General features: G+C 41.6%; 1 protein-coding gene across 2 annotated transcripts in view; it reads right to left on the bottom strand.

Moving 5' to 3' along the window:
- Positions 1-6566: 6566 nt before the first annotated feature.
- SDC2 (syndecan 2) overlaps positions 6567-25290 on the bottom strand; it is a 118448-nt gene continuing 99724 nt past the window's right edge. For both annotated transcript variants that reach the window (XM_017341450.3, XM_051843926.2), the window contains exons 2-5: positions 23863-23974; positions 16136-16269; positions 8736-8871; positions 6567-7837 (exon numbers count right to left, since the gene is read on the bottom strand). In XM_017341450.3, coding sequence (XP_017196939.1) covers positions 7674-7837; positions 8736-8871; positions 16136-16269; positions 23863-23974 — 546 coding nt within the window. In that variant the 3' untranslated portion in view covers positions 6567-7673. The remainder of the gene's footprint in view (positions 7838-8735; positions 8872-16135; positions 16270-23862; positions 23975-25290) is intronic.

Here is a 25290-nt window from a genome sequence, read left to right as displayed (position 1 = left end):
CAGGTCCCACATTATCAGCTGTTGTAATGTAGTGTTAACAAACCATTTACCATGTTTTCACCTTGCTTTCCAGACCTGGAGGCTAGAGAGCTCTGTAGAATCTGACCAACTCCATCCACCATGCCTGTCTTTCTTGAATACTACAGTAGCGTCACTAGTTTCCTTGCTTTATTTGTGCCCACATGCACCACCCGTTAGAAATCATCACAAAAATCCCCGTTGAGGGGCCAGCACTGTGGCGCAGCAGGTTAACAAGCTGGCCTGAAGCACCGGCATCCCATATGGGCGCCAGTTTGAGACCAAGCCACTTCACTTCCGATCCAGCTCTCTGCTATGGCCTGGAAAAGCAACAGAAGATGGCCCAAGTCCTTGGGCCCCTGTACCTACGTGGGAGACCTGGAAGAAGCTCCTGGCTCCTGGCTTCGGATTGGTGCAGCTCTGGTCATTGCAGCCAATTGAGGAGTGAACCAGTGGATGGAAGACCTCTCTCTCTGCCTCTCCTCTCTCTGTGTAACACTGACTTTCAAATAAATAAATCTTTAAAAAAAAAATCCCCCTTGAAACAATGATTCCTGAAGAGGAGTTTTCTGGACTAGCAGCTGCAGCCGTATCTGAGAAACTTATTGGATATGAAAGTTCTCAAATTGTACCCACTTACCAAATCAGAAACTCCAGGAGTGAATCCCAGAAATCTGTGTTTTTGCAAGTCCTCCTGGTGACTCTGTGCCTGCTGAAATTGAAGAACAAATTTTAAGCATGCATCAGATTGCGTTACTCCTTCACTCAAAATCCTGCTATGGCTCTCCAAGGTCATTGCAATGGCTATGAGGAGATGAATATACTATTACTCTTGGCCTGTGGGTGCTTCACTGACTGTCTACCACTCTACTCAGCTCACTGCTCCCCCCACCCCACCCAATGCCTTGCATCTTGCTGTTCCTTCTGCCAGGAATGCTTCTTAGATCCCCAAATCCCCAGCCTCCCCTCCTCCACCCACCATGGTTCAATCCCTCACCAACTCTGCTCAAATGTCACCTTCTCTCTGTTATTTTACATACTTTCTTATTTTGTGTCTCTTCCCAGTACCTACAACTGTGCCTGACAAACAGTAAGTGTCCAGGAAGCATTATAGGGATGAGTGAATGAGCTCTCTTGTGTAGAGGATCTCTACTGCTAAGTGCATCGCCCCATTGCTTCCTTGAAGTCCCACAAGTCAATGTGATAGGTGGTACTATCCTTCCCACATGTGAAGTAAAGAGTCACATAGAAAACAGGATCATGCTGTGGAGGTATCAGCAAAGGAAACCTCTCATGATCCCTACACAGAACCAAATCATCTATCTTTACTGCATTTCCCTCCAACTGCTCTTGACAGAGGAAATATAAGCTTACTCTGGTATTTACCTAAGCAGAATGTCATTAAGGAGACAAAAATCCTGCTTTCAATGACCTTAGGACAAGGCTACAAGTGGAAGAATTACTTATTGCTTTGCTTGCTGACACATTCCCATTGTAAACACAGATATTTCCTGGCTATGCACAGAGCTCTTAGTCTTCTGCCCAATTACTTCGTTCTGTTTTAAAAACAGTTCATATTTTATGTTATTAATGACCAGAAAGAAGTGGCTACTTTAATATGTTTATAATTTTTTTTCAAAGATGTGATCTGTGTGGTGCAGGCTTTGTTAAAGGCAGTCCCAGGACCATCCTCTTTCTCTGTCTCCTTAGTCTACAAATAATCTCATCCATTGTCATCGCTGTCTACATGCTGTTCATTTCTATGCTGTTAGACTGGGTCCAGGAAGGAAAACAGGACTTATGTTGTGTAATGCAATGGAGAGAATTAAATACCGGAGTCAGTTGCACAGGTGTTGGAAAAACTGTGATGAAAAACTGGAGAGACTCAAATGTCCCAGAAAACAGCAACACCAGGAATTTGCTACTGTCCCTATGGCTAGAGAGACAGCAAAAGTGGGGTGATGAGGGTTTAGAAACAGGGGGCTCTGGGACCATGGAGAAGGGGCTGAGTAGCAGGAAATCTCCACAGAGGAGATGCACTGATGCTGTCCACAGCAGAGGAAGGGGAAAGTGCCCTCTGGCTTTTCTCACTTTCTTGCCTGAAGTCTTCTGCCAGTGCCTCTCATTGGCCAAATTTTCCATAAGTCTGTTGACAAGGACTTGTATTGGTCGATCTTGTGAACCCCATGTTCCCTTCATTCCAACCCTCCTTCCCTCAACCCACACAAAGCAGAGCAGGGAGGAGTAGGGAATGAATCAATGCCAAGAGGCAACTGATGGACACTACTCCTAAATTACTATCAGACCTCATCCTTGAGTTCCAATTTCTTACATTCAATTGTTTACCTGTCATCTCCACTTGGGTATCCAATAGTTCTTCCTAATGTAACATGGGCCAAAATGAACTCTTGATTCAAGAGCCAATTTCCTTTGGTATTCCCCTTCTCAAAACATGAGTCACCACCCACTCAACCAAAAATGTGGGTGTCATCTTTGATTTTTTTTTCCTACTCCTTATAACCCTTTCACAAAACCCTACCCCCCTCAACAGTTCCTCTCCATCTTTACTGTGATCATCTTAGGCCAAACCACCATCCTTTCTGCCCTAAGTTACTATAATGACCAAAGTGGCCATGATGCCCTCTCTTAGTCCCCTTATCATACATTATCTGGAGGACAGTTACTGTAGACCAAGGATAAAGAAGCAGGGACTTTCTTCTAAGTGCTGGGGGAACCATTGATGAAAGAAACATAAACTGATTTATATAAGATCAGTCTAGATTCTTTATTGAAAAAAATATTTGTTAATCTGAAAGGCAGAGAGACACAGACACACAGAGAGAGAGAGAGAGAGAGAGAGAGAGAGAGAATGAATCTGGTTCACTTCCCAAATGCAATAGCCAGGCATGGGCCAGCCTGAAACCAAGAGCCAGATCTCCCATGTGAATGGCAGGAACTCAAGCACTTGAGCCATCACCCACTGCTTTCCAGGTGCATTATCAGGAAGTTGGGCCAGATATGGAGCAGCTGGGGTTCAAACCGGTTCTCCAACACAGGATGTTGGCTTCCCAAGCAGCAACTTAACCTGCCAAGACACAGTGCCTGCCCCAAATCCAGCTTCTTTGTGGGAATAAAAGGTAAAAGAACAAAAGTGGAAGAATGAAGACCAGTTAGGGAATGATTCGACTTTTTAATCCCTGTTTCCCCATTCACCAGCCACAGTCTTCTCCCTGCTCTTCAACATGCCAAGCTTGTTCCGCCCCTTAGGACCTTCCCATAGTGGTCATTGTAGCTTTCACAAATATCCTCTCTCTCTCTGCTAGGGCACAAAAGTAGGTTTGTACTACTTGGCCCCCTGGAACTTAGGTGTGGCCCCATGACTAGCTTTGGCCAATCAGTTGTGGGTGGGTGTGACATATATCAGATCTGCTGATGGGAGGAAAGTTTAAGAGCCACTGTGTATTTCAGAGCTTCTCCTTCTACCTCCGTGACTCACATGTTCCTGGAAATAGTTATCCCATTGGCCGGTGGCCCTATGGACATATAGTGAGAGTAAGAAAGCAAGCTTTGCAGCTCTAACTTACTGAGACTTTGAGATTGTTAGCACAGCACACCTAGTTCACCTGGGCTGTTACAAGCCTTCAGACCCTTACATCAGCCCATATTACGTCTATCCACAGCAATCACCACCAACTGGACATTTCCACTTGTTAGTTTCATTTATTTATTTCCCTAAATCCATGAAAGCAGAATGAAGACAGGGTGTTTGTTTATATATTCACCACTAAACCCCTTTCTTGAAGTGACCAGGGCATAATCAGTAGGCAAATATTTGTTGAACTTGTGATGTGCACATACAAACATTTGTGGCTTGAATGCTGTTTTGCCAACAGATGTCAGATGAATGTATCTTGTGCTTGGGGTATTTGAAGCACCAAAATCTAAAGCTTCATTTTGCTACTTGTGAGTCAGATGGACAGCTTGGGTTACCACTCCCAGTTACTCACAGGAAACCAAGTAGCTCCCACAGCCACTGCAATTCCTTGGTCAAAGCCCTGCTGAAGAACAGAAACAGCAGATAGACAAACAAAAAGCAATGCAATCTTAGCACCCTAAATCCTAAGGGCGACACCATCCAGAGTTAGGAGACAGACAGGGACAGGATTCATGTTGACACTGTTTTTACCACTGAAAGGCAGACAGAGATTCTACCCATTTTAAAGTTTCCTATGCTGGCTGAACCTAACTCCCCAGAAACAGCCAAATCCCAAATGTCATTACTGACAGAAACTATTAGCACTGAAAAGAACTTCAGTGGTCACTCAGTTTAGACCACTCTGTTGACCTTTTGGCTTAATTAATTAGATCTCACTCTTGTGTGCTAGAGGCTCAGAACTTGGACGTTCACGCCAGGGACTGTGTGCCTTACAGTCATTACCCATTGCCGCCTTTAACCCAATGCTTAAAAATATTTTTTCTTACCACTCCATTATATAATAAGGGTTTTGAAGAAGCTGCTGGTTATAAAATTAAGCTTACAATTCTTTTAGCTTTTATATTTTTGTTCCTCACTTGAAAAGTTTCCTCAACATTTCAAAATGTCTAAGAAGCGAGTGCCTAAAAACTACAAAGTTATTATTGTGTCTTTTCTGGTAGGAACCAACCCCTGTGTAGGCATATTAATTTCTTTACCGCCATCTGAGTAAGGTAATTATGTTCTTATTTAGCTTATCTTCCTAGATTCTCTATCAAACAGACTACAGGGGTACTTCAAAAAGTTCATGGGAAATGAAATGAATAGATGTTTATTTTGGTGCAAAATTGTTAGAAACCCATGAAGTTTTTTAAGACAACCTCATATGCAGAGTTCAAAAAATTTTTTGCATCAAAAATAACTTATGCCTTAATTTCATTAACTTTATTGATGTGCCCTTGTATACCCTCAATAAGCAAGGGCATTTCATCTAATTTGCCAAGAAAAGAGTGCACTACCAAAAATCTTAATTCCCTAAACATCTGATGTGAAATAACCAACTTTTAACATTAAAAGGTTGGCAAGTTCTAAAATCATGTTCATCCTAAATTCACTTTCATTCACCAAGTTCTAACCCAAAGTTCAACTACTATGCATCTGCACACACAAAAAAAACCTTTTAAAAAATATAAAAGCTCATCTTATTTCCCCCATAATGGGTGGATTTTGAAAATCTCTCAAGCACAAAGCCATATGCACACAAGGGAAAGCATTTACATGTGGATAAGGAAACAGGACATTTTCACATTGAGTTTAATATTTATATTTTACCAAAATTTTCCTGGACTCAGTAATCATAACTAACACTTTTTATAGTATTTACTGAACCTAAGAAATCAAAATAAACTGAGCAAAAAACGTACAGTTGAAGAAAACTGGATGTCAGTCTATACAATGATTTACTTTCGGCATGACAGACTTTATTTTGGCACTTTAACAAATATTTTGCTTTACAGCAGTGACAAAATATTTGCCAGAAATTTTCTTTTCCTGGCATGGATACTCCAAGCAGTTGTTATTCTGTGAATTGAATTTCACTCTGCCTTTGCACAGTAAGAGGTATACCCACTACATTCTTCTCAGCCTCTGCAATTGAGGGACATTGTGTGGCTTTTAAAATCACTCTAAATAAAATGAATTGATTCTGTAAGTGATGGGGTGGGACTCTGAGATTTAAGGCCATTCAAGATTTAAGTAAACGCTGTTCCAAGTGTTGCAAAAAAAAAAAAAAAAAAAAGGCATTTTAAAAATGAGTTCTGGGGCAATTCTAGAGAATGTTCTCTAAATGAAGTAGTCAAATTTTATTAAAGGCAAGTTGGAAAAGTTGCTGCTTTTGCTGTCTTCTTCCTATTACAGTGGCTCATAGTTGAAAACAAAATTAAAGGTAAAACAGCAAAAGGAAATATTCGGTACAGGTAAGTGCCCAGCCAAGGTGCCCTCACACTTCCACCTCCTCCTCAGGCATCACTCTTCCCAGTCACTTCCCTCCTACACAGCAAGGCCCTCATTTAAGCCACAGAGCTCCTCTGCCATCTCTCCTTCCCCATAATGTGAGCTATGGTATGCCATCTATTCGTTCTTCAGTTAAGCTTCAGGAGAGATTTGGAGCACAGGCTCAAAGGTAAATCAGTCTGTGAGACTGTCAGAGATTGGCTTCCAGAAAGTCTCCTGCAATTCTTTGGAATTTATGGTCTTCAGCGTGGTTTGCAAAAGCAGGCATCTGTCTCAACATTGCCATCAGCTATCCTATAAAGGTTGTAAACTTCAAAATTCCCTGGTAGCCTTCCCATAACTGTACCCAAACACACAGAGGATGATACACTCAGATTTCCTCCGGCCAGTCCAGAAGTGAATCTGGTAATAAGCAGCCTCACTGATGGGCTCTTTGGTTTTGATTTACAGACACCATGGAACACTTAGAAATCAAACCCACATCATCCTCGAGGGCAGACATTCATTAGCAACGGGGAGTTGTACATTTGATCGAAAATGTACAAAATGTATAACAGTGACATTTTCAATATGAGGCCACATGATTTATTCAGTAGTTTTTATGTTCCCAAATTACAATTTTTGTCTATTCATAAGACTACAAAAGTTACCATTAGAATTGTCTGTGCTTATAAAATACCAACTTTTTTTTTAAACTGTTATATATACTCATTTAACACCAGTCTGCGACGAGTTACATAGAATCATAGGCACTTCAAAGGCTTAAAAAGATGTTTACAACTTAAATGCATTTTTTAGAACAAAAACTGGTTTTTTCTTTAAACCCCTACTCGTACCTTCAAATTGCAAGAAATTAACAAATACAGTGGCCAAAGAAATCTGCAGCAACTTCTCAAAATACTGTTAGCATCTTTGGATTTGCTGAGTAACTCCCATCCAATCCTCCCAAGAGAAGATCTGATTGGACAGATGTGACTAAACAGTTTTGTAGTAATAATCCAATTTTACACATTAACTTGCTCTTGCAAATCTGCCTGAAGCTACAGGTAATGAAAAATAAAGCAAGTGTAAAATGGACAGTCTGACACTGAAAAATTTACACAAAGTGGAAGTTAAAGTTTACATATTTGAAAATCACATATACACTAAATTACCATTATCTGAATTCTCCAAAGACAAATTGCACCATGACAGCTACAAAAGGCATAGGATTTGGTTTTGGTTTTAAGGGGACAGAGGGCAGGGCAGAGGAAAAGAGGGGGACAACAGATAAATTAACAAAATAAGACCCACTTGGTAAGGTCAATCCCAGACATGCTGACACAAACAAAAACAGCTCTCATCTTCAATCCATAGTATAAAAACAATCTTTTCATATTTGCACATAAAAGTTTAAACCAATTTCATGGACATCGAAGGTTTTCATAACATAATATTTTGCCACTGCTATTCACAGAACACTGCAGATGTTAAATTTTAATTTTATGTTGTTCTAAAGAAATACATGAAAAGTTTTAAATACAATGGGATTTTATCATTAAAGTGCCAGAATGGCTCTTTAATGAAAATAAAAACAAAAACAAAAAAACAAAGATCTTCATTATTCTATGCAAAAGCTTTATTTTGAAAAGTTCAGTGATCTCACAAATAGAGACACTAAGTGGAAGTTTTATGCATAAAACTCCTTAGTAGGTGCCTTCTGATAAGCAGCACTGGATGGTTTGCGTTCTCCAAGGTCATAGCTGCCTTCATCCTTCTTTCTCATGCGATACACCAACAGCAGGATAAGGAAGATTGCAAAGAGAAAGCCGATGACTCCCCCGGCAATGACAGCTGAAACATGCCAGAAGAAAGATTGCTTTTAGAAGAGATTCAAGGCTGCAGAACTTTACTTTGTCAAGCCCAATCTATTTACACTTTTATAAAAGGCTTAATTTGAAAATCTAAACTTTTTTAAAAACTGGATTCAGTAAAGTAACCAGGTAATTATGCAAATCTGACACTCCTCAGGAAGGTACAATACTTTCTTTGATTAGTATTAGTATTACCCAAAAGCTTCAATAAGAAAAATCTGCCTGTGACCTCAACTAATCCCGCACTTAAAATGCCGTCATCTTCTCAGTATTCACATTTCATATTTCCATCACCCCACTGCTTTTTCAGTGAAACACAACACAGGATATCATTGACTCAAAAGTTTTAAGTGTAAAGATGAAAAAAGCATGGAAATTCTTTCTAGTCTGGCTTCTGAGTCTATCCTTCCAAGGATTAGGTATTGCTTTATCTTGCAAATATTCCCCTTTGAAACCTAGTGTTAGTACTTATGCAGGCTACATATAGAGTCAACATTCTTAACACTTTGGGTTGTATTTCTGTCAACCACCTCCCACTTGTGCCCTCCACTCCCGAAGACCTTTATCTTTCTCTTTATTTTGAAATCAGGATGACCTGAAGCAAGACTGACTGGTCTTCATATCCTGCCAACCTGCCATGCCCTGCTGTTCTGCACCATTCAGTTCTTAACTTTCCTCTTTGTGACTTCCCACTCTCCACTCCTACCCAATGGGTGATGCTGCTGGTAGAAGACAAACAGGATGCTTGCCAAATCTTTCACCATGCAATAAAGGGCTCTCAAGACTGCATTCAGCAGGAAGGTGCCACTCAGCAAGCTTGGCCGCCCCTCTGAACATCACTTACTCAGCCTGTCCCCAGATGGCCACCAGCCACTCACCTGCAAGGACTTCTGTTCGTTTAAACAGATTGTCTGAGTGTTTCTCGGTGAACACGTTTGTGCCCTCTTCAGCTGGGTCCATTTTCCTTTCTGAGTCAGAGAGGTGAACTTTTTCCTTATCAATTTCTTCCGGTGACTGGGATGGGAGAAAGAGAAACATTATATCAATTTTTAAGCATATGCTGGAAAGAAAGGGCTACCAGAAGACTAGATTCTGGAGATCCCTTTCTTCCAGTCATGCACTTAGGAAGTCACTGGAATAATCACTTCATTGATGTTTACTCCAACGTGTGAGTTCCAAGGTGGATTCAAGGAGCCATGGATTTGCACGACACCCATCACATGAACAGGCAAGATGGACGGCCAGTGATTTTTATCATAATTCCAATGACATTGTTTGGTTGACATCTCCTATGATCTCTAGTTTCTTGCCACTCCTCTGACTTCAGGCTAGCGTCTCCCTTTGGCTGCTTTAATCCAATTGCATGGTGCTAATTTTCCTTACTCCTTCATGTCTTTGCTCCCCACAGCAGTGTGATGATAGTTCCTGTAGAGGCCCCCTCAGTCTTATTCTGTAAAGGTTTACACTACTTAGTCCTGTACCTTCAGTGAAGCCTGGACAAGAACTTCAGGGGGACCTGGGCTCTCCATGTAGCTCTTGTGGGACTCTGACCAAACCATTCTACTTTTCTGCACCAGTTTCCTCATCTGAATAATTAAGGACATTCTCAGGCTTTTGGAAGTTCCACAATACAAAACTATAAATCTATGTAACTCTCACAGCCTCATCTCCAGTCAGCCTTTACTCCTACCTGGCCAGCAGCCCACAAGACATTTACCCTCAGCTGTATCACTTTTCACCCTACATGTCAAATCTAAAAAGTAATTTCTCAATCAGATCAGCTCTCTTTTCTAGTTCCATTAATGGGACCATATTTGAGGGGGTGGGGGAACTAATTATTCTCTAGCACATTTCATATTTTATGTTTTCCCATATCAATTTAAGAGAGTCTCTATTCTCTTAAATTTCTCCCTTGGAGTCTATTTCTTTTTCTGTTCTTTTTTTTTTTTAAGAATTATTTTTTCCAAAGTGAGTTTTAAGAAAGAGAGAGAGAGAGAGATCTTCCATTGGCTGGTTCACTCCCCAAACGGTTGCAATGGCCAGGGCAGGGCCAGGCTGAAGCCAGGAGCTTCATCCGGGTCTCCCACATGGGTGAAGAGGCCGAAGGACTTTGGGCCATCTTCTGCTGCTTTCCCAGGTGCATGAGCAGCACTCCCCACAAATTCCCTCCCACCCATGCTCCAACTCTTCCTCCACCTTCCTCTCGAATTCCTACTCCTAATTTTTACAATGATCTTTTTTTTATAGTATACTTAATAGTCATATGGTTAATGCTACCCTAAGTAAAAGAGTTCAACAAATAATATGAAGAGAAAACAAAACAAAATATTGTTCCTCAACAAAAGAGACAAGAGCTAAAAACCATCATTGATTCTCAAAAAGTCTGTTTTGCTTCAATACATTATATTTTACCTCTAATCAGAAAAACATGTGATAGCTGTCTGACCATCTTTTGCAAAAGGCATGATTCCTTCCTTCCTTGCTTCCTTCCTTCCTTCCTTCCTTCCTTCCTTCCTTTCATAGATGAGCAGTACTCCACAGTGTATGTGTGTATATATACCATGATTTCTTTATCCAGTCATCAGTTGATGGACATCAAGGTTGATTCCATATCTTAGCTATTGGATGACACTGATTTTTATTAGCTATTTAAAGTTTTCCAAAACATTCTATGGGTTTGAGAATGACTGGGTGATGGAAGTCCAGTTCAAATGTGGTGTCTGTTCTCTACCATACTAAAGTTCTTATCGGCCAACACTATGGATGAAAACACTGTCAACTCTACTGGGCGGTAAAGACAATAATCCTTTTTAGCTCTACTATTCTTCCTAAGAGCATCCAATCATCTCCACTAGGACTTAACATGCCACAGCCCAGTCATGTGATTGATTTCTTGCTGAAGGCTGGAGTTCATCAAAAATGGTAGCCTGCTTCTTAAGTCTAGAGGGTTTAAGAACATAAGAAGACCTCACCTTCTTTTTTAAAGATTTATTTATTTGAAAGTGAGAATTACACAGAGAGAAGGGGAGGTAGAGAGAGGTTTTCCATCCACTGGTTCACTCCACAGTTGGTTGCAACGGCTGGAGCTGTGTTGATCTAAAGCCAGGAGCTTCTTCCAGGTCTCCCACATGGGTGCAGGGGCCCGAGGACTTGAGCCATCTTCTGCTGCTTTCTCAGGCCACAGCAGAGAACTGGATCGGAAGTGGAGCAGCCGGGAGTTGAACCGGCCAGATGGATGCAGGAGGTGGCTTTATCCACTACACCACAGTGCTGGCCCTGAAGACCTCACCTTCTTAGGTTGCTTTACAGTCAGCCTCATTTCTAGGAAGGATCACATTCTATACAAAGTATATTCATTTGAACTCTATGTATGCAAGAGCAGCAGGTCCCTGCCTCAGTGGATGAGAACCCAGGTTTCCACTGAAGATGGTGTATGATAAAGAATGCCTTTTTTCCCAAGCACAAGAAAACTTACACTGCCTAAACTTCAACCTGTCATGATTACAAAAAGCAGAACCCACAGAGGAATTGTCAATCACTGTTGCACAACATGAACCCAAAGTTTTACTGTTCTCTCTGTTACTATGATAGAATAAAATAGGAAAGGTAGTCTCAGGCCTTCATGTACTAAGGTAAATCAGAGGCCTGAGTTTTCTCCATTCTTTTCATGGAATGCCCATCACTAATTGGCTGTCCGGTAGGAGAGACGAGGCACCAGAGAATAGATTACCTGCATTCTAACCCAGGGAACTTTTCTCTGCTCATTAACAGTGCTTTGTAGGGCTGGTGCTGTGGCGTACTAGGCTAAGCATCCACCTGCAGTGCTGGCAACCCATATGGGTCTCAGTTTGTGTCCAGGCTGTTCCTCTTCCAGTCCAGCTCTCTGCTGTGGCCTGGGAAAGCAGTAGAAGATGGCCCAAGTGCTTGGGCCCCTCTACCTGTGTGAGAGACCCAGAAGAAGCTCCTGGCTTTGGATCGGCTCAGCTCTGGCCGTTGTGGCCATTTGAGAAGGGAACCAGCAGATGGAAGACATCTCTCTCTCTCTCTCTCTCCCTTTCTCTGTCTATAACTCTACTTCTCAAATAAATAAATAAATCTTTTTTTTAAAAAAAGCTTTGCTAGTAGAGATTAGGAAAAGGAAGAGAGAAATCAAGTGGTAGATGAGGTTTGTGAACAGGAAAGGGGGTATGCAAGTTCTGATGGGAAATGAGATGGACATAAATAACCTCTGTAACACGAGAGGTTTCAAAAAGTGCTTGGAAAATGTGTATCACAAAAAATCTAGGCTAGGTGAAGACACCACTAGGGATACTTGCATACCGCATTGGAGTGCCCAGGTTTGGAGTCTGGGCTCCACTCCCAATTCCAGCTTTCTGCTATTATGAATCCTGGAAGGCAGCAGGTGGCAGCTCATGTAGTTGGGTTCCTGCCACCCACCTGAGATACTCAAAATTAGTTCTCAGCTCCTGGCCTTAGCCTGGCCCAGCTTTGGATTTTTGAAGGCATTTTGGGGGGCGTGAAACAACAGATGGGAGATTTGCGTATCTATTTGTCTTTTTACCTTTCAAATAATTAAAAATAAGCTTTAAAAAAAATCTGCATTTGGATTTCAAAAAGTAATTTTGCAACAAAATTAATTTTTATCTTCCTTGAACTTTTTGAAGTTGTATTTTTGTTATAAAAAAATTTAACTTTTTGAACTTTTATATTTGAGATTGGGCTTAATTTACCTGTATCATCTTTGTCCATTATTATGAAAAATCACATGGTATCATCTCAGATTTTTTTGAGTCCCTAAAGTCATTTAAGACCCATGTGATTCAGCTTTTGATTGAGTAGGAGGCTCAAAGAAGCATGCATCCTGGGGATCCAGGGCATGGATGGAAGGCTCCCCAGGGATGGGGTCACTCCGCACTCGGAGGAATAGTCCACAGTGCACAAGCCTCAGGGTGCCTCATGGAACAATCATTTATTTTTTATTGAAAAGTTTTATTATATGGAAGCAGAGGCTTGACTAAGAAGAAATCATTCTACTGTAGAGATCTAATCTGAAATACCTTACATTTGTATACATGAACAAAATGAAATTTTACAGAGGCAGCACCAAACACTAAATGAAACTGATTAAAGATCTGTCATGTCCATGTCTGATTGTTTGGATGCCATGGACATGAGTTAGAAGTCAAAGATGACAAGTGATGATCTGCTTGAACCAATAATTGTCTCTGTTTAATTTTTAGTCACATAAATTTACTGCAGACTAGAGTATCTAGAATGGTGACATTAGTGTCACTGTGAGACCCATTCAACAGCAACATTTACACTAATGGTATCCTAGAGGCAATGTTTAATTCAGTTGTATCATGTAACTGTAAAATGGAAAATTGAATCCCTATCTTCATTTTTATTCATTATCAATATCATCCTAATCAGGGCCTAGAACAAGAGTTTGACACATAATGAAGAGCACTCAACAAATCTACCATGAATGGATGAATTTTTATTACTATACTGAACACAATTTGGTAGTAGGAATATAAATATATTAAGATGTTTTGGAATCTTCAATTTCTAAACTCATCTGCCAAATATCTTTTATTCTCCATCTTGATCTTATGCAATTACTATCTTAAAGCCAATTTTTAGAAAATTTAAATCAATTTCCAATTCACTGTCATAAACAAATCCACAAAACTCCATGTCAAATTAGGTTTTGCTTAGAATTCAGCTATATCACTAAAAGCCAAAATTCTCCCAGCAGAGTTCCTTGCCTCAAGCTAGGGAGTCCTAATGGTCACTGACTTCAAGAGATTTCATCATAAACGTGGTCAAACAAACGTCGTATATTTAAAAAAATGCATCTTTCAACAGCCATACTGCATAACTATACATATACACTCTGGCAGGCAGCCATCCTACTACGAGTTGCACTTGATGTTTCTCATTTCTCTACTTCTCCCCTCTTACACTGATTCAGTTTAGACACTGATGGAGGAGCTTCCATGCAGGGAGCCATCATCATATGCTAGGGATATCCGCCATGGTCCTCAAAGAGTGTTTCTTTCCCTATCTCCCAGCTTGTGAAATCAGTTTGCCACTAACACTGACTAACCCTTCTGAATCCTACAGAGAGCACACCAGTCTGGATAGGGCTGTTGCCCTGGCAGCTCCACATCAGCATAAACCCATCTGGCTGTGTCATTCATCAGGCTGGTCGCAGGCACTGGGGACACTGAAGATGAGGAGGGAGAAAAAAGGTTTGGGTAAGGGTATGAAAAGCCCACTTACGTTTCTGCCTGCAGAGAGGCACTCCCTGCTCCAGAGAAGGCCCCTCACTACCTGTATAAAACAGCCTTCCACAGACTTCCTGTCTAATCAGAAATATGGGAGCATTCCAAAAGAGGACACTTGGGTTTGTATGTTTTCAAAAGCAGTATGCTACCCCCGAACTGTCTGCAAACTCCACCACTGCACTTATCACACATGCTCATTTGGTGAACTGGCTTGGTCTCTTCTGCTCTACCAAACGCAATCAGTGCTTACAGAATGCTTACTAGGTCTCAAGTGCCAATGCTACAAGCACTCCCATTTAATCTTAATGACCCATAAGGAATGGCACAGAAGCTAAGAAATTTGACTGGACCCATGATGTAAAACTTAGGCTTTCTCCAGACTTTTAAAATGCATTTTCCAACTTAAATAGTCTACCTATTAAAAAATGGTCAGCTAACGGCAATATAATAAGGCCAAAATCTAATAAACTAAAAAGGCCAAAATCATGAACTCAGTTTTCATTTGCTTTATATTTGGTCTGTTCTAAGGCCAAAGACCTCATTCTTAATAAGTCAGGTCTCAAAGTACATTTATACAGATGTGCCCAGGTTCGTCATTATTGTAAGAGATCAAAGTTTCCAAACTGCTGATGGGGTCTCAAGGAAACTTTGAGAAATGACTTACTGAGGTAAGCACAATTTCAAGATGTAACTTGGAGTTTCATTCCACTGCCCACTTCAACATATGTAAAGTTCACAGTGGTTTAAATCAGAGCACTCTCTAGGAAATGGAGAAATGTTTTTTTCTTGGCTTAAGCCAAATCAACAAGGTTTTGCTTCTTAACTGGACTTAAGAAGGAGTGCCATGTGAAAAATATTCATATATGTTAGGCATGGGTGATAAAAGTAGTTAATTGGCTAAATGCCAAAATAATCATAAAGAATAAGAAAGAGTCATTTACACTTACATGAGGGTATTTCAAAAAGTTCATGTAAAATGGAATTAAAGACATTTATTTTTGGGCAAAAAAATTTTGAAATCCATGTATATAGGGAGTCTTCCAAAAGTTCATGAAAAGGGCTAGTGTGGTAGTACAGCAGGTTGAGCTGCCACCACCTGTGATGTCAGCAGTCCACATGAGTGCCAGTTTGAGTCCTGACCTCTGTTTCTGATCCTACTCCCTGCTAATGTGCTGGGAAAGCAGCAGTGGAGATGCCCTGAGTACTTGGGCCCCTGCAACCCATGTGGGTAATCTGGATGGAGTTCCTGGATCCTGGCTTTGGCCTAGCCCAGCCCTGGTCATTATGGTCATATGGGGAGTGAACCAGCAGATGGAAGATCTTTCTCTCTCTCTCCCCCTTCCTCCCTCTCCCTGTCTATCTCTACCTTTCAAAAAAAAAGTTCATGAAAAATGTGTATTATGAAAAAATACTACATGTATGTCAAAATTATTTTGCATAAAAACTACCTTTTACTTCCATTTTTCATGAAGACTTTCAAAGACAGGTTGGGCCAGCATGTGGCACAGCAAGTTAAACCATTGCCTGCAATGCCAGATCTAATATTGGAGCACCAGTTTGAGTTCTGGCTGCTCCCTTTCAGATCCAGCTGTCAGCTAATGTGCCTGGGAAGGCAGCAGGTGATGGTTCAAATACTTGGGTCCCTGCCACCCACATAGGAGACCCAGATGGAGTTCTAGACTCCTGGCTTTGGCCTAGCTCAGCCCTGGCCATTGCAGTCCTTTGGGTAGTGAACCAGCAGATGGAAGATCTCTTTGCCTCTGTCTCTCCTCCCTCTCTCTCTGTTGTTCAGCCTTTCAAAGAAATAAAGTAAATCTTACAAAAAAAAAAAAAATCATTTGCCCCTAACTTTAAACAGCACCTTTTAAAAGGACTGTTCTATGCAATTAAAAAAAAAAAAAAAGAAAGGAAAAAAAAAAAAAGAGAAAAGAGGAGCATTTACAATGACCTGATGACCTGATGACACAAGGCAAGGAAAAACGCACCTTTGTCTGGGCAGGCATCTTGTTTTGTATCTTTAGTGTTGTGGTTTCCACTTTGGGAGCAGCACTAGTGAATGGTATCTTTAGAAATGGTCGAGATGTTGTCAGCTCTGGACTCTCTATGTCCTCGTCAGCTCCTGGAAAAATAAGGGAAGTCAAGCTGATTTCTACATGATCGAAGGTTGTTACTGACAAAGCCATGTTCTTTGACTCCTTAAGAAACTAGCACAAGCCTTTCTCTGGTCTTTACTGCCCTGAATAGACTGACTTCAAAGGCAGCTAGAGGTGCCCTGGAGTTTTTTTTCTAGAATGCTGTTATTCTGAACATCTCAAGTAGCTCTCTTTTCACTTGCCATGTTCAATTTCTCCTGTTCAATGAGACATCTTCTTGTCTATAATGACATATGCTCCCTTTCCCATTCTAAAAACACAACAAAACAAACATAGGAAAGGAAAACTTTCTCACAACTGACTCCTTGTCTCATGGTGAGCTCCTGCCCTCTCTCTTTTCCAATGAACATGTGGACACCGGTTTGCTCCTGTCCCCATCAACTGCTCCACTCTGCTTTTCTCCTTCCAGTTGGCGTTTCCCTATCACCACACTGGTCATCCTGTTTGCCTAAAGTCACCAAATGTCCACTACATTGCCATATGCAATAGTATTTTCAGAGTGCTCCCCAACTAATAGAACTTCCTGGACCACTGGACACTGCCAACTGCCATCTCCTTGACACTCCGTATTCCTCTGGGCTCCTGTGACTTCCTGGCTTTCCCCTACCTCTCTGGCTATTCTAAGTCTCCTTTGCAGGTTTATTCCCCCTCTACCTGGACATCAGTTATCAGAGTTCCTGAAGGTTCAGCCATAGGCCTCTTATTTTATACTTTCTCCCTCACCTACGTTCACGGCTTCAATAAACCATCTAAAAACAGATTAACACCTAAATGTTTTTAATTGTTTCATCTAAAATTCAGATTCATATATCCAAAAGCCTACTTGACACTTTCACTTGAATGACTCAAAATATTACACACCTCTAACTTGTCCAAAACAGAATTTAGGCTCTCTCCTCCTCAACCCACACAAACCAGTCTTCTCCCCCTGGCAGAGGCTGGAACTCTGTTCTTACATATTCAGACTCTAACTTCCCCTTCACCCAGTCCTACTGGCTGTACCTTCTTAATATCTCTGCACTGTAACACCTTTCTACAGTTCTGGGACATGAATCTCCATATCTGTCTTCCACCTAACAGGCCCTTATAGTCCAGTTCACTGCTCACAAACTGACTGTGTGGCCCCATCACCCCCATTTAAAACTCTTACATTGGCACCCAACGGTTCTTAGGATACACAGAAAATGCTGCAGCCCAGCTTTGTGTAGTCTGGCCCCAGCTTCTTTATTCTGCTTCCTTGAGCACCACTGTCCTTGGTGTCATCTAAGTTCCCTGATCGGCTGAAGCCCTCATTTAATTCATTCCTAATTCACACCAGATGTCGGGGAAGACCTGCCTTCTGTATTAGGTCAGAGTTCTTTATCATATCATTTTTAGCATTATCTTCCTTACCTTAATTGCATTTAACACAAATTTGTAATTACTCACTTATTTGTTTACTGATTAAGCAGTTAGACAAATAACTCTCCTACCAGACTGGAAACTCCATCAGGCCAAAGGATGGTTACCTGTTTTGCAGCTAGAGCACCAAGCACAATTTCTGAGACATAATGGACTCTGATCTGGTTTTTGTTCAACAAGTGATTAATTAATGACTTTTCACCCAGGCACTTTTTGATTTTTTACCAGAACAGCATTTAAGAATTCTAACATTCAAATAAATACAGCTTTTAAATTAATCATTTATCAGAAATGTAACAACTCAAAATAAACTCAAACTAACCTGCTTCCTCACACAAGAATAAATAATGAATACCTCTAAATTATTGAAAAGAATGAGTATTTTTCACAGAATCGTCTCAACACAATAAACAGTTTGGAAGCAAGAGATAACATGCTGGGAACAGTGCAATGGCCATGGTTCATTTCTTAATTTGTTGACTGTCTTCTTCACATTCAGAATATAGTATTTTTTATTATGTAGAAGAAATGGCAGGGCATATTGGAATAAATATAGGGTTTGTTATTAGAAAAAACAAATACAGTAATGGTTCTGGCATTTATTAGCTCTATAATCTTGGGCAAGTATTAATTATTTGAGTCTTAGTTTCTTCACCTGTAAAGTAGTATAACAACAACTCAGAGTTGCATGTTACCAAACAGACATGATATATATTTGGAAGTACTCTGTGCATATATAATGTAAAAACAAGTCATTAACGATAGTTCCAGAAATACACTGTTCTTTTTATATTAGCCTGATTATCCATTCACATTTTGGACATATATAACATACTTGACTTGTTCCTACAGTGAATGTTTTTCTACAAAGAGTGAAATTTCAATGAAAAATAAAATTTTCCAATTAAGGGCTCTTAAGAGCACATTTTATTTATTTAAGAGTGAAAGCAAGGGGCGGGACAGAGTGATCTCATCCACTGTTTCACTCTCCTAATGCTTCACTCCCAGGCCAAGGCTGGGAATTCAATCTAGGTCTCCCATGTGGGTGGCAGGGATCCAACTACTTAAGCCATCACTGTTGCCTCCCAGAGTCTACATTAGCATGAAGCCGGAGCTGGGCACTGAATGCAGGTGCTCCGATATGGGATGCAGGCATCTTAACTGCTAGCTGAACACCTGCTCCAAGGACTCCTTGCTGCCCAAGAGTTCCAAATGTGAGTCAGAAAACTAGGACTGGGGATGATCTATGTGCGAGAAGAGACCTGTAAAGCCAAAAATTCTTCAAGTTAGCCTTGTTAAGTTTGAGCCAGTGGAGCAATCTGCATCAAGGAGCTAGGCTACTGTTTTTACTAATGTTAAGAAGAAAAGTAACCCTCTTGCCCAAACCAGAAACCTGGGAGCCCCCCTAGATCACTTCTCCCTTCTCCCTACCTTCTAGCTCTTCTGTCTGAAATATTCACCACAAAGCCTGTCTTCCCCTTTGAAGTCCCTGCTCATCCCATCAAGGCAGCTCTCTCTGAAGCTTTCTGCCATCTTTCCAGCATAGAACTGCTCATTCTATTTCATCTCATTATGGTTTAAAAACATTTATTTATTTATTTGAAAGGCAGAGAGACAGAGGATCAGATGGAGATCTGGTTCAAACCCCAACTGCTCCAACAGCTGAGGCTGAAACTGAGATCCAGGAACTCCACCCAAGTCTCCCACAGGGGTTGCAGGGATCCAAGTACCTGGGACATCATCTGCTGCCTCCCAGGCACATGAGCAGAAGCTATGTTGGAAGTAGAGTAGATAAAACTCAAGCTAGGAAATCCCAATATGGCATATGCTGTACCACAATGCTTACCTCCTTTTTATTGTTTTTAAATAACATTTTCTTCTGCTTATGCTATGGTCTGAAAATGTTGGTGTCTGCCCAAAATCCACATGTTGAAACCTAATCCCCTTTGTAGTAGTATTAGGACCTAGCGCTTAAGACGTCTTCATCCCACATTGGAGTGCCTGGATTCAATTCCCAGATCTGGTTAATGACTCCAGCTTCCTGTTAATGCGGATAGTGGGAGATGGTGGTCAAGGTTCAAGTAATATGAAAGAGTTCTTGGCTTCAGTCTCTGTGCAGTCCCAACTGTTGTGGGCATTTGGGGACTGAACCAGCAGATGGGAATGCTTCTATCTCTCTCAAATAAATATTTTCTTAAATATTTCTGGAATCTTGGATAATGGAAACAATAATACCGGTTGGAGATCCCTCTTGCGAAAACCTCAAATGCTCCAAAATTTGATACTTTTTGAGCACCAGCATGATGTCACAATGGAAAACTGCATGCCTATCTTCATGTGACAAGTCATGGTCAAAACACAAGTGCACTAAAAGCATTGACAAAATACCTTCAGGCTTTGTGCATAATGTGTATATGAAACATAAATGAATTCTTGTTTAGACTGGGGTCCCAGCCCCAAGATATCTCATTGTGTATAAGCAAGTATTTCCCCCGCCCCAAAAAAAAGACAACCAAATCTGACATACTTCTGGTTGCAAACATTTTGAATAAGAGATACTCAACCTGTAGAACCTACCCTTACAGGGATGCTTATAAGGATTAGAGCAGTGCCTGGCACACAACATCTCATGTATTATAGTCATAGCTTTGTAAGTAGTAAGCTGAAAAGCAATATCTGGCATACAGCACAGGTGCTTTCCAATGTCAAGGATGTTCACTTTTTCACAATCACCATCTGCCCTAGGCTAGAGCTGTAACAGAAGCAACCTTGGCCCACATGTAAGCCACAGGTTGATCTGACTACAAATCCTGGATTTCAAATGATCCACTCCAACTGCCTTTCACCTGCATGAGGGGGAAGGGCAGGAGAGTTTTCTTTAAATTAAACTTCAGAACATCAATAAAGTCATTAAAGTGACTTAGACAACCTTTACAGATCCCTAATAACTCTCAGAACCTAAGATTTAAGAAGTACCTGTATTTATTATTTCCTAAGATATTTTGAAAATGACAGTTACACAGCACTTTTGAGGTGATAAAATTAAAGAGGTGCCATGAGTGAAAGATATTAATAGGCTTGTGGGCAATAGAAAACAACTCTTCTCACACTCACACTCACTGCGTGTGTGATATATATCACTCTCCCAGGAATAACTGGGGCTATTTTTACATTAGGATTGCATTGTAAACTCATCGTTACTAGGTCAGCCACCACCACGCTTGTCTTTCTCAGACTTGCCATTTTCCAGCTTAAAACATTCATTTGTTATATGGTTAGATCTCTATCAAAGACACAGTTGTTTTAATTTGTTCTGGGTCATTCTGAGCCTAGGTCAATCTGGTTGCCAGACATCTAAGCTCAGACTAGCCTTTAGCATCTGTCAAATCTGTAATAAAAACCCCAAGTATGGAAGGTCTGGATAGGGGCCAGTTTGCGGCTCAGGTTAAGCCACCACCTAAAACACCAGCATCCCATATAAGTGCTGGCTGGAGTTCTATCTGCTCTACTTTTGATTCAGCTCCCTGTTAAGGTGTCTGGGAAAGCAGCAGATGGTCCAAGTGCCTGGGATCCTGCCGCCTACACTGAAGACCTAGGTGGAGTTCCTGGCTCTTGGTTTCTGCTTGGTCCAGCCCTGGATGTTGTGGCCATTGGGCAGTAACCAGCAGATGGAAGATATCCCTCACTCTCGCTCTGTCTCTCCTTCTCTGTAACTCTGCCTTTCAAATAAATAAACTTAAAAAAAGAGGAAAGTCTGGATAAACTTCCCTGGAATGCTGCTGACCACAAATTCCCAGCCTGACCACTAATTAAACAAGTGTACAAGCTCTCCCTTTTTCTCAGCTTCTTGGGGGCTGTTTCTGGCACAGGTAAAATATTTACCAAGTATGGTAGATGGCAAAATGACCAGAAGTCTTTATCCCTCCTGTACCCACTGATTCTACATGTGACTTTGTAGTGTCCTCCACTGAAATGTGGACCTTCCAACTTGCTGTGACCTATGAAACACAGCAGAAATGACACCGTGCCAAGTTATAAGCCCAGGCTACAAGAAGCTTTGCACACTTCCACTTGCTACCTTGAGGTACCCGCCTCTCTCCCTATGAACAAATGGCTGGCCACCTGGAGGATGAGACACTATGTCGACCAGTGCCAAGTCTGCTCAGCAGTCCTAGGGATATGAGAGAGTCCGGCCAAGAACAGCAAGGCTGCATATCCGACCTGCAGCTGACAACCAGCATGTGAAGAAGCCCTGTGAGCCCAGCCTACATCACCAGCATGAAGAATAATGAATTAGATGAATGAATCTTGCTCTACGCCATGAAGTTCTGGGTGGCTTGTTCTGTAGCACTGCAAAGGTAACAGATACCTAATGTGATGGATACTTTAAAAAGTTCATAAAAATGTTTATTTTGGGAAAAAAAATTTTTGAAATCCATTTATTGTTTTTCCATAACATGCATTTTCCACAAACTTTTAAAAGATCATGGATTTCAGGGCTACTGTTGTGGGGCAGTAAGTAAAGCCAATACCTGCAACACATCCCAATTCATGTCCTGAGTGCTCTACTTCCCATCCAGCTTCCTGCTAATGGCTGGGGGAAAGCAGCGGAAGATGGCCCAAGTGTTTGGGTCTTTGTACCACATGGGAGACCTAAAGGAAGCTTTTGGCTCCTGGTTTCAGCCTGGCATAGCCCAAGTCATTGCAGCCATCTGAGGAGTAAACCAGCAGATAGAAGATCTCTCTCTCTCTCTCTCTCTGTAACTCTTTCAAACAAATAAATAAATCATTTTAAAAAAAAATAACACAGATGGCCAGTAACCCGCTGGTGCAGCGGGCTAAAGCCCTGGCCTGGGGCACCGGTATCCCATATGGGCGCCGGTTTGAGACCCGAGACCCGGCTGCTCCACTTCCAACTAGCTCTCTGCTATGGCCCGGGAAAGCAGCACAAGATGGCCCAAGTCCTAGGGCCCCTGGGCCCTTGTTGGAGACCTGGAAGAAGCTCCTGGCTCCTGGCTTTGGATCGGTGCAGCTCTGGCTGTTGTAGCCAATTGGGGAGTAAACCATCAGATGGAAGACATCTCTCTCTCTCTCTCTTTCTCTTTCTCTCTCTCTCTCTTTCTCTGCCTCTCCTCTCTCTGTAACTCTGACTTTCAAATAAATAAAATCTTTAAAAAATAAAAAATAAAAAAGATGACAGATTTCAAAACATAATTGCACCAAAATAAACTTGTATTTTAATTCCATTTTCCAGAGTTTTTGAAGTACCCTGGTACACCAAGCAAGTTGAGAATATCATTGTATTAACATTTTACTTGGCTGCTACATTTTCCCTCCTACTTTAGAGCATTGTACTATGTGTGTGTGTATATATATATATATATATATATATATGCAATATGCAATGCATAATGTATAGGTCTCATCTATAATCTTTAACATAGGGTAAGTAAGTGGTTTTATGAAACTAGTGTTTGAGCCATTGCTTGAAGGGTTTCCATGACATCCTTCTGAAGTTCTCAATAATAAAATTAAAAGCTGGCACATGGTCTTTGCAGCCTAGTAGTTAAGATGCTTGCACCCTATGTTGGAGTACCTGGGTTCAAGCCCCTGCTCTGGCTCCTGATTCTGGCTCCCTCCTGAGGCAGGAAGTGATAGTTCCTCAGGGAGTTGGCTCCCTGTCACTCATATGGCAGATCTGGATTGAGTTCATACATAGCTCTTGACTTCAGCCTGGTCCTGCTCCAGCTATTGTGGGCATCTGGGGTATGAAACATGGGACCGGAACTGTGTCTGTCTGTCTGTCTGAAGTTTCTCTCTCTGTTTTTCTCTGTTTTTCAAACCAAAAAAAAAAAAAAAAAAAAAAACATAAAAAGCTAGAGCTAACATTGGTAGAAAACAGTGTACCAAGCACCCAAATTCTAATTCAATTCCTTTTATCATCGTAACAGCTCTATGTGACAAGGATGCTTATTACTTTCCATTTTATAAGTGAGAAGTTGGAGGATCAGTGAAATCCAGCCCAGAGAGGTGGAGAGCGAAAGTTCACTGCTGGCACTTTGGCAGTGCTTCCTGCCCGTCTCCCTGAGGGAGGGACAGTGAAATGTGTGTGCGTATAGACAGAATGGCGCCCAGCAGTTCGAAGGAGCCAGCCTTACCCGAGCCAGACGCAGAAGCATAGTCATCGTCATCAATAGGATACACTCCCGACGCTTCTTCAATGGAGCTGTTGTCAAGGTACATGTCTTTATCAGATGTCAGCTCTGCTCGCTGAGAAAGGAAAGATGAGGGATTCAGGATGGTGAAAGATTAAGGGACCTGCTTGTTTATCTCCCTGCTCAGGTGGAAACTGTAGTGATTTCTCTCCATTCCTCTGAATCCACATCTCCGATCACTGCCTTCCCCAGGACACCCTGACAACTGGCATTAAATCTAGGACTAATGCCCATGAGGCCTAACCCAGTGGAATGGAGACAGTGCGGAGACCGGAGCACCCACCAGGAGCCCACTCTGTTCCACTCCACTCCTCTCGTCTAAGTTTCTATCATCCCCATGCTGGTTATAAGCCAGCTCAGGCATTCTTTCTGTTGCAGATGGGGTTCCTTATCTGGAAACACTATAAGAACACTGAGATCGCTTAAGACTTTCTTGGGCATGGATATAAAGGCTAAATAATTACCTAGGGATCCAACAAGGGATACCAAAAGCTCCCAGGCCTGGCTATGCAGAGGGCTTTATCACTACAGATGAGTGCTCCCTTGTTGCTCGGCAGTCAGGAGCTTTCTGCCACAGCCCAGATCCATGCCGACACCAGGCGTGACATGGTGTGCAGTGCCTGCAAGGCTCATCTGACAAGGGCAAGAGCCCTGGTAAGCCCGCATTAAGGGCTCATGAGCTTAGCGGAGCCTTAATGACAAAAACAGATAAACCCAGAGAGCACATTCTTCTTGCATTACTGGCACTTGGTCACTGCATATGAAGAGGGATCAGCTGCTAAGTAGAGCAGCTCCATAGTTTCTTTACTCTTCAGCAAGAGTTTATCGAAATTCAACCCAATCCTGCCAAAGGAGTCACTTCACTGAATTGCAGACAGAGGTATAATTTTTAAAGTCATTTTAGTAAGTACACTTTCATCATCAGAACCTCACAAGAGCCCAGAAACAAACAAAGCAAACTGGCAGCATTTAAATGACATTTGTGTTTAGAAACAGGCAACATTCATTATTGTCCTATTTTTAAAGACCATATTGAATGTGTATTCCTAATAGAAATTATTTTTAAAGTGTTTTCCTGACTACATTGGCATCGAGTAGATTTCTTCTTAAAATAAGACCTTCTGTTCCAGCAACGGCTGTGATTGGACCTTCCTGGGAGGACAGAGGCCCGGCACTCCCACCACAGCACTGCTTTATTCTCTCACTCTTGGGCAGCTGGCAAGACAGGCTGACATATCTTTAAGCCTGAGCCCACTAGGCTAATGACAGAAAAGCATGGGAGGCTATTTCATTGGTGCTGTCACACCAACAGGTTCTTAGGGACTGCTGTTCTAGTGGCTTGGTTTGCAGCCACTGAGTGACCACCCTGAG

The sequence above is a fragment of the Oryctolagus cuniculus genome, chromosome 6, assembly GCF_964237555.1.
Source record: "Oryctolagus cuniculus chromosome 6, mOryCun1.1, whole genome shotgun sequence".
In the NCBI taxonomy this organism is placed as follows: Eukaryota; Metazoa; Chordata; class Mammalia; order Lagomorpha; family Leporidae; genus Oryctolagus; species Oryctolagus cuniculus.
This window is presented reverse-complemented; position numbering and strand designations above follow the sequence as displayed.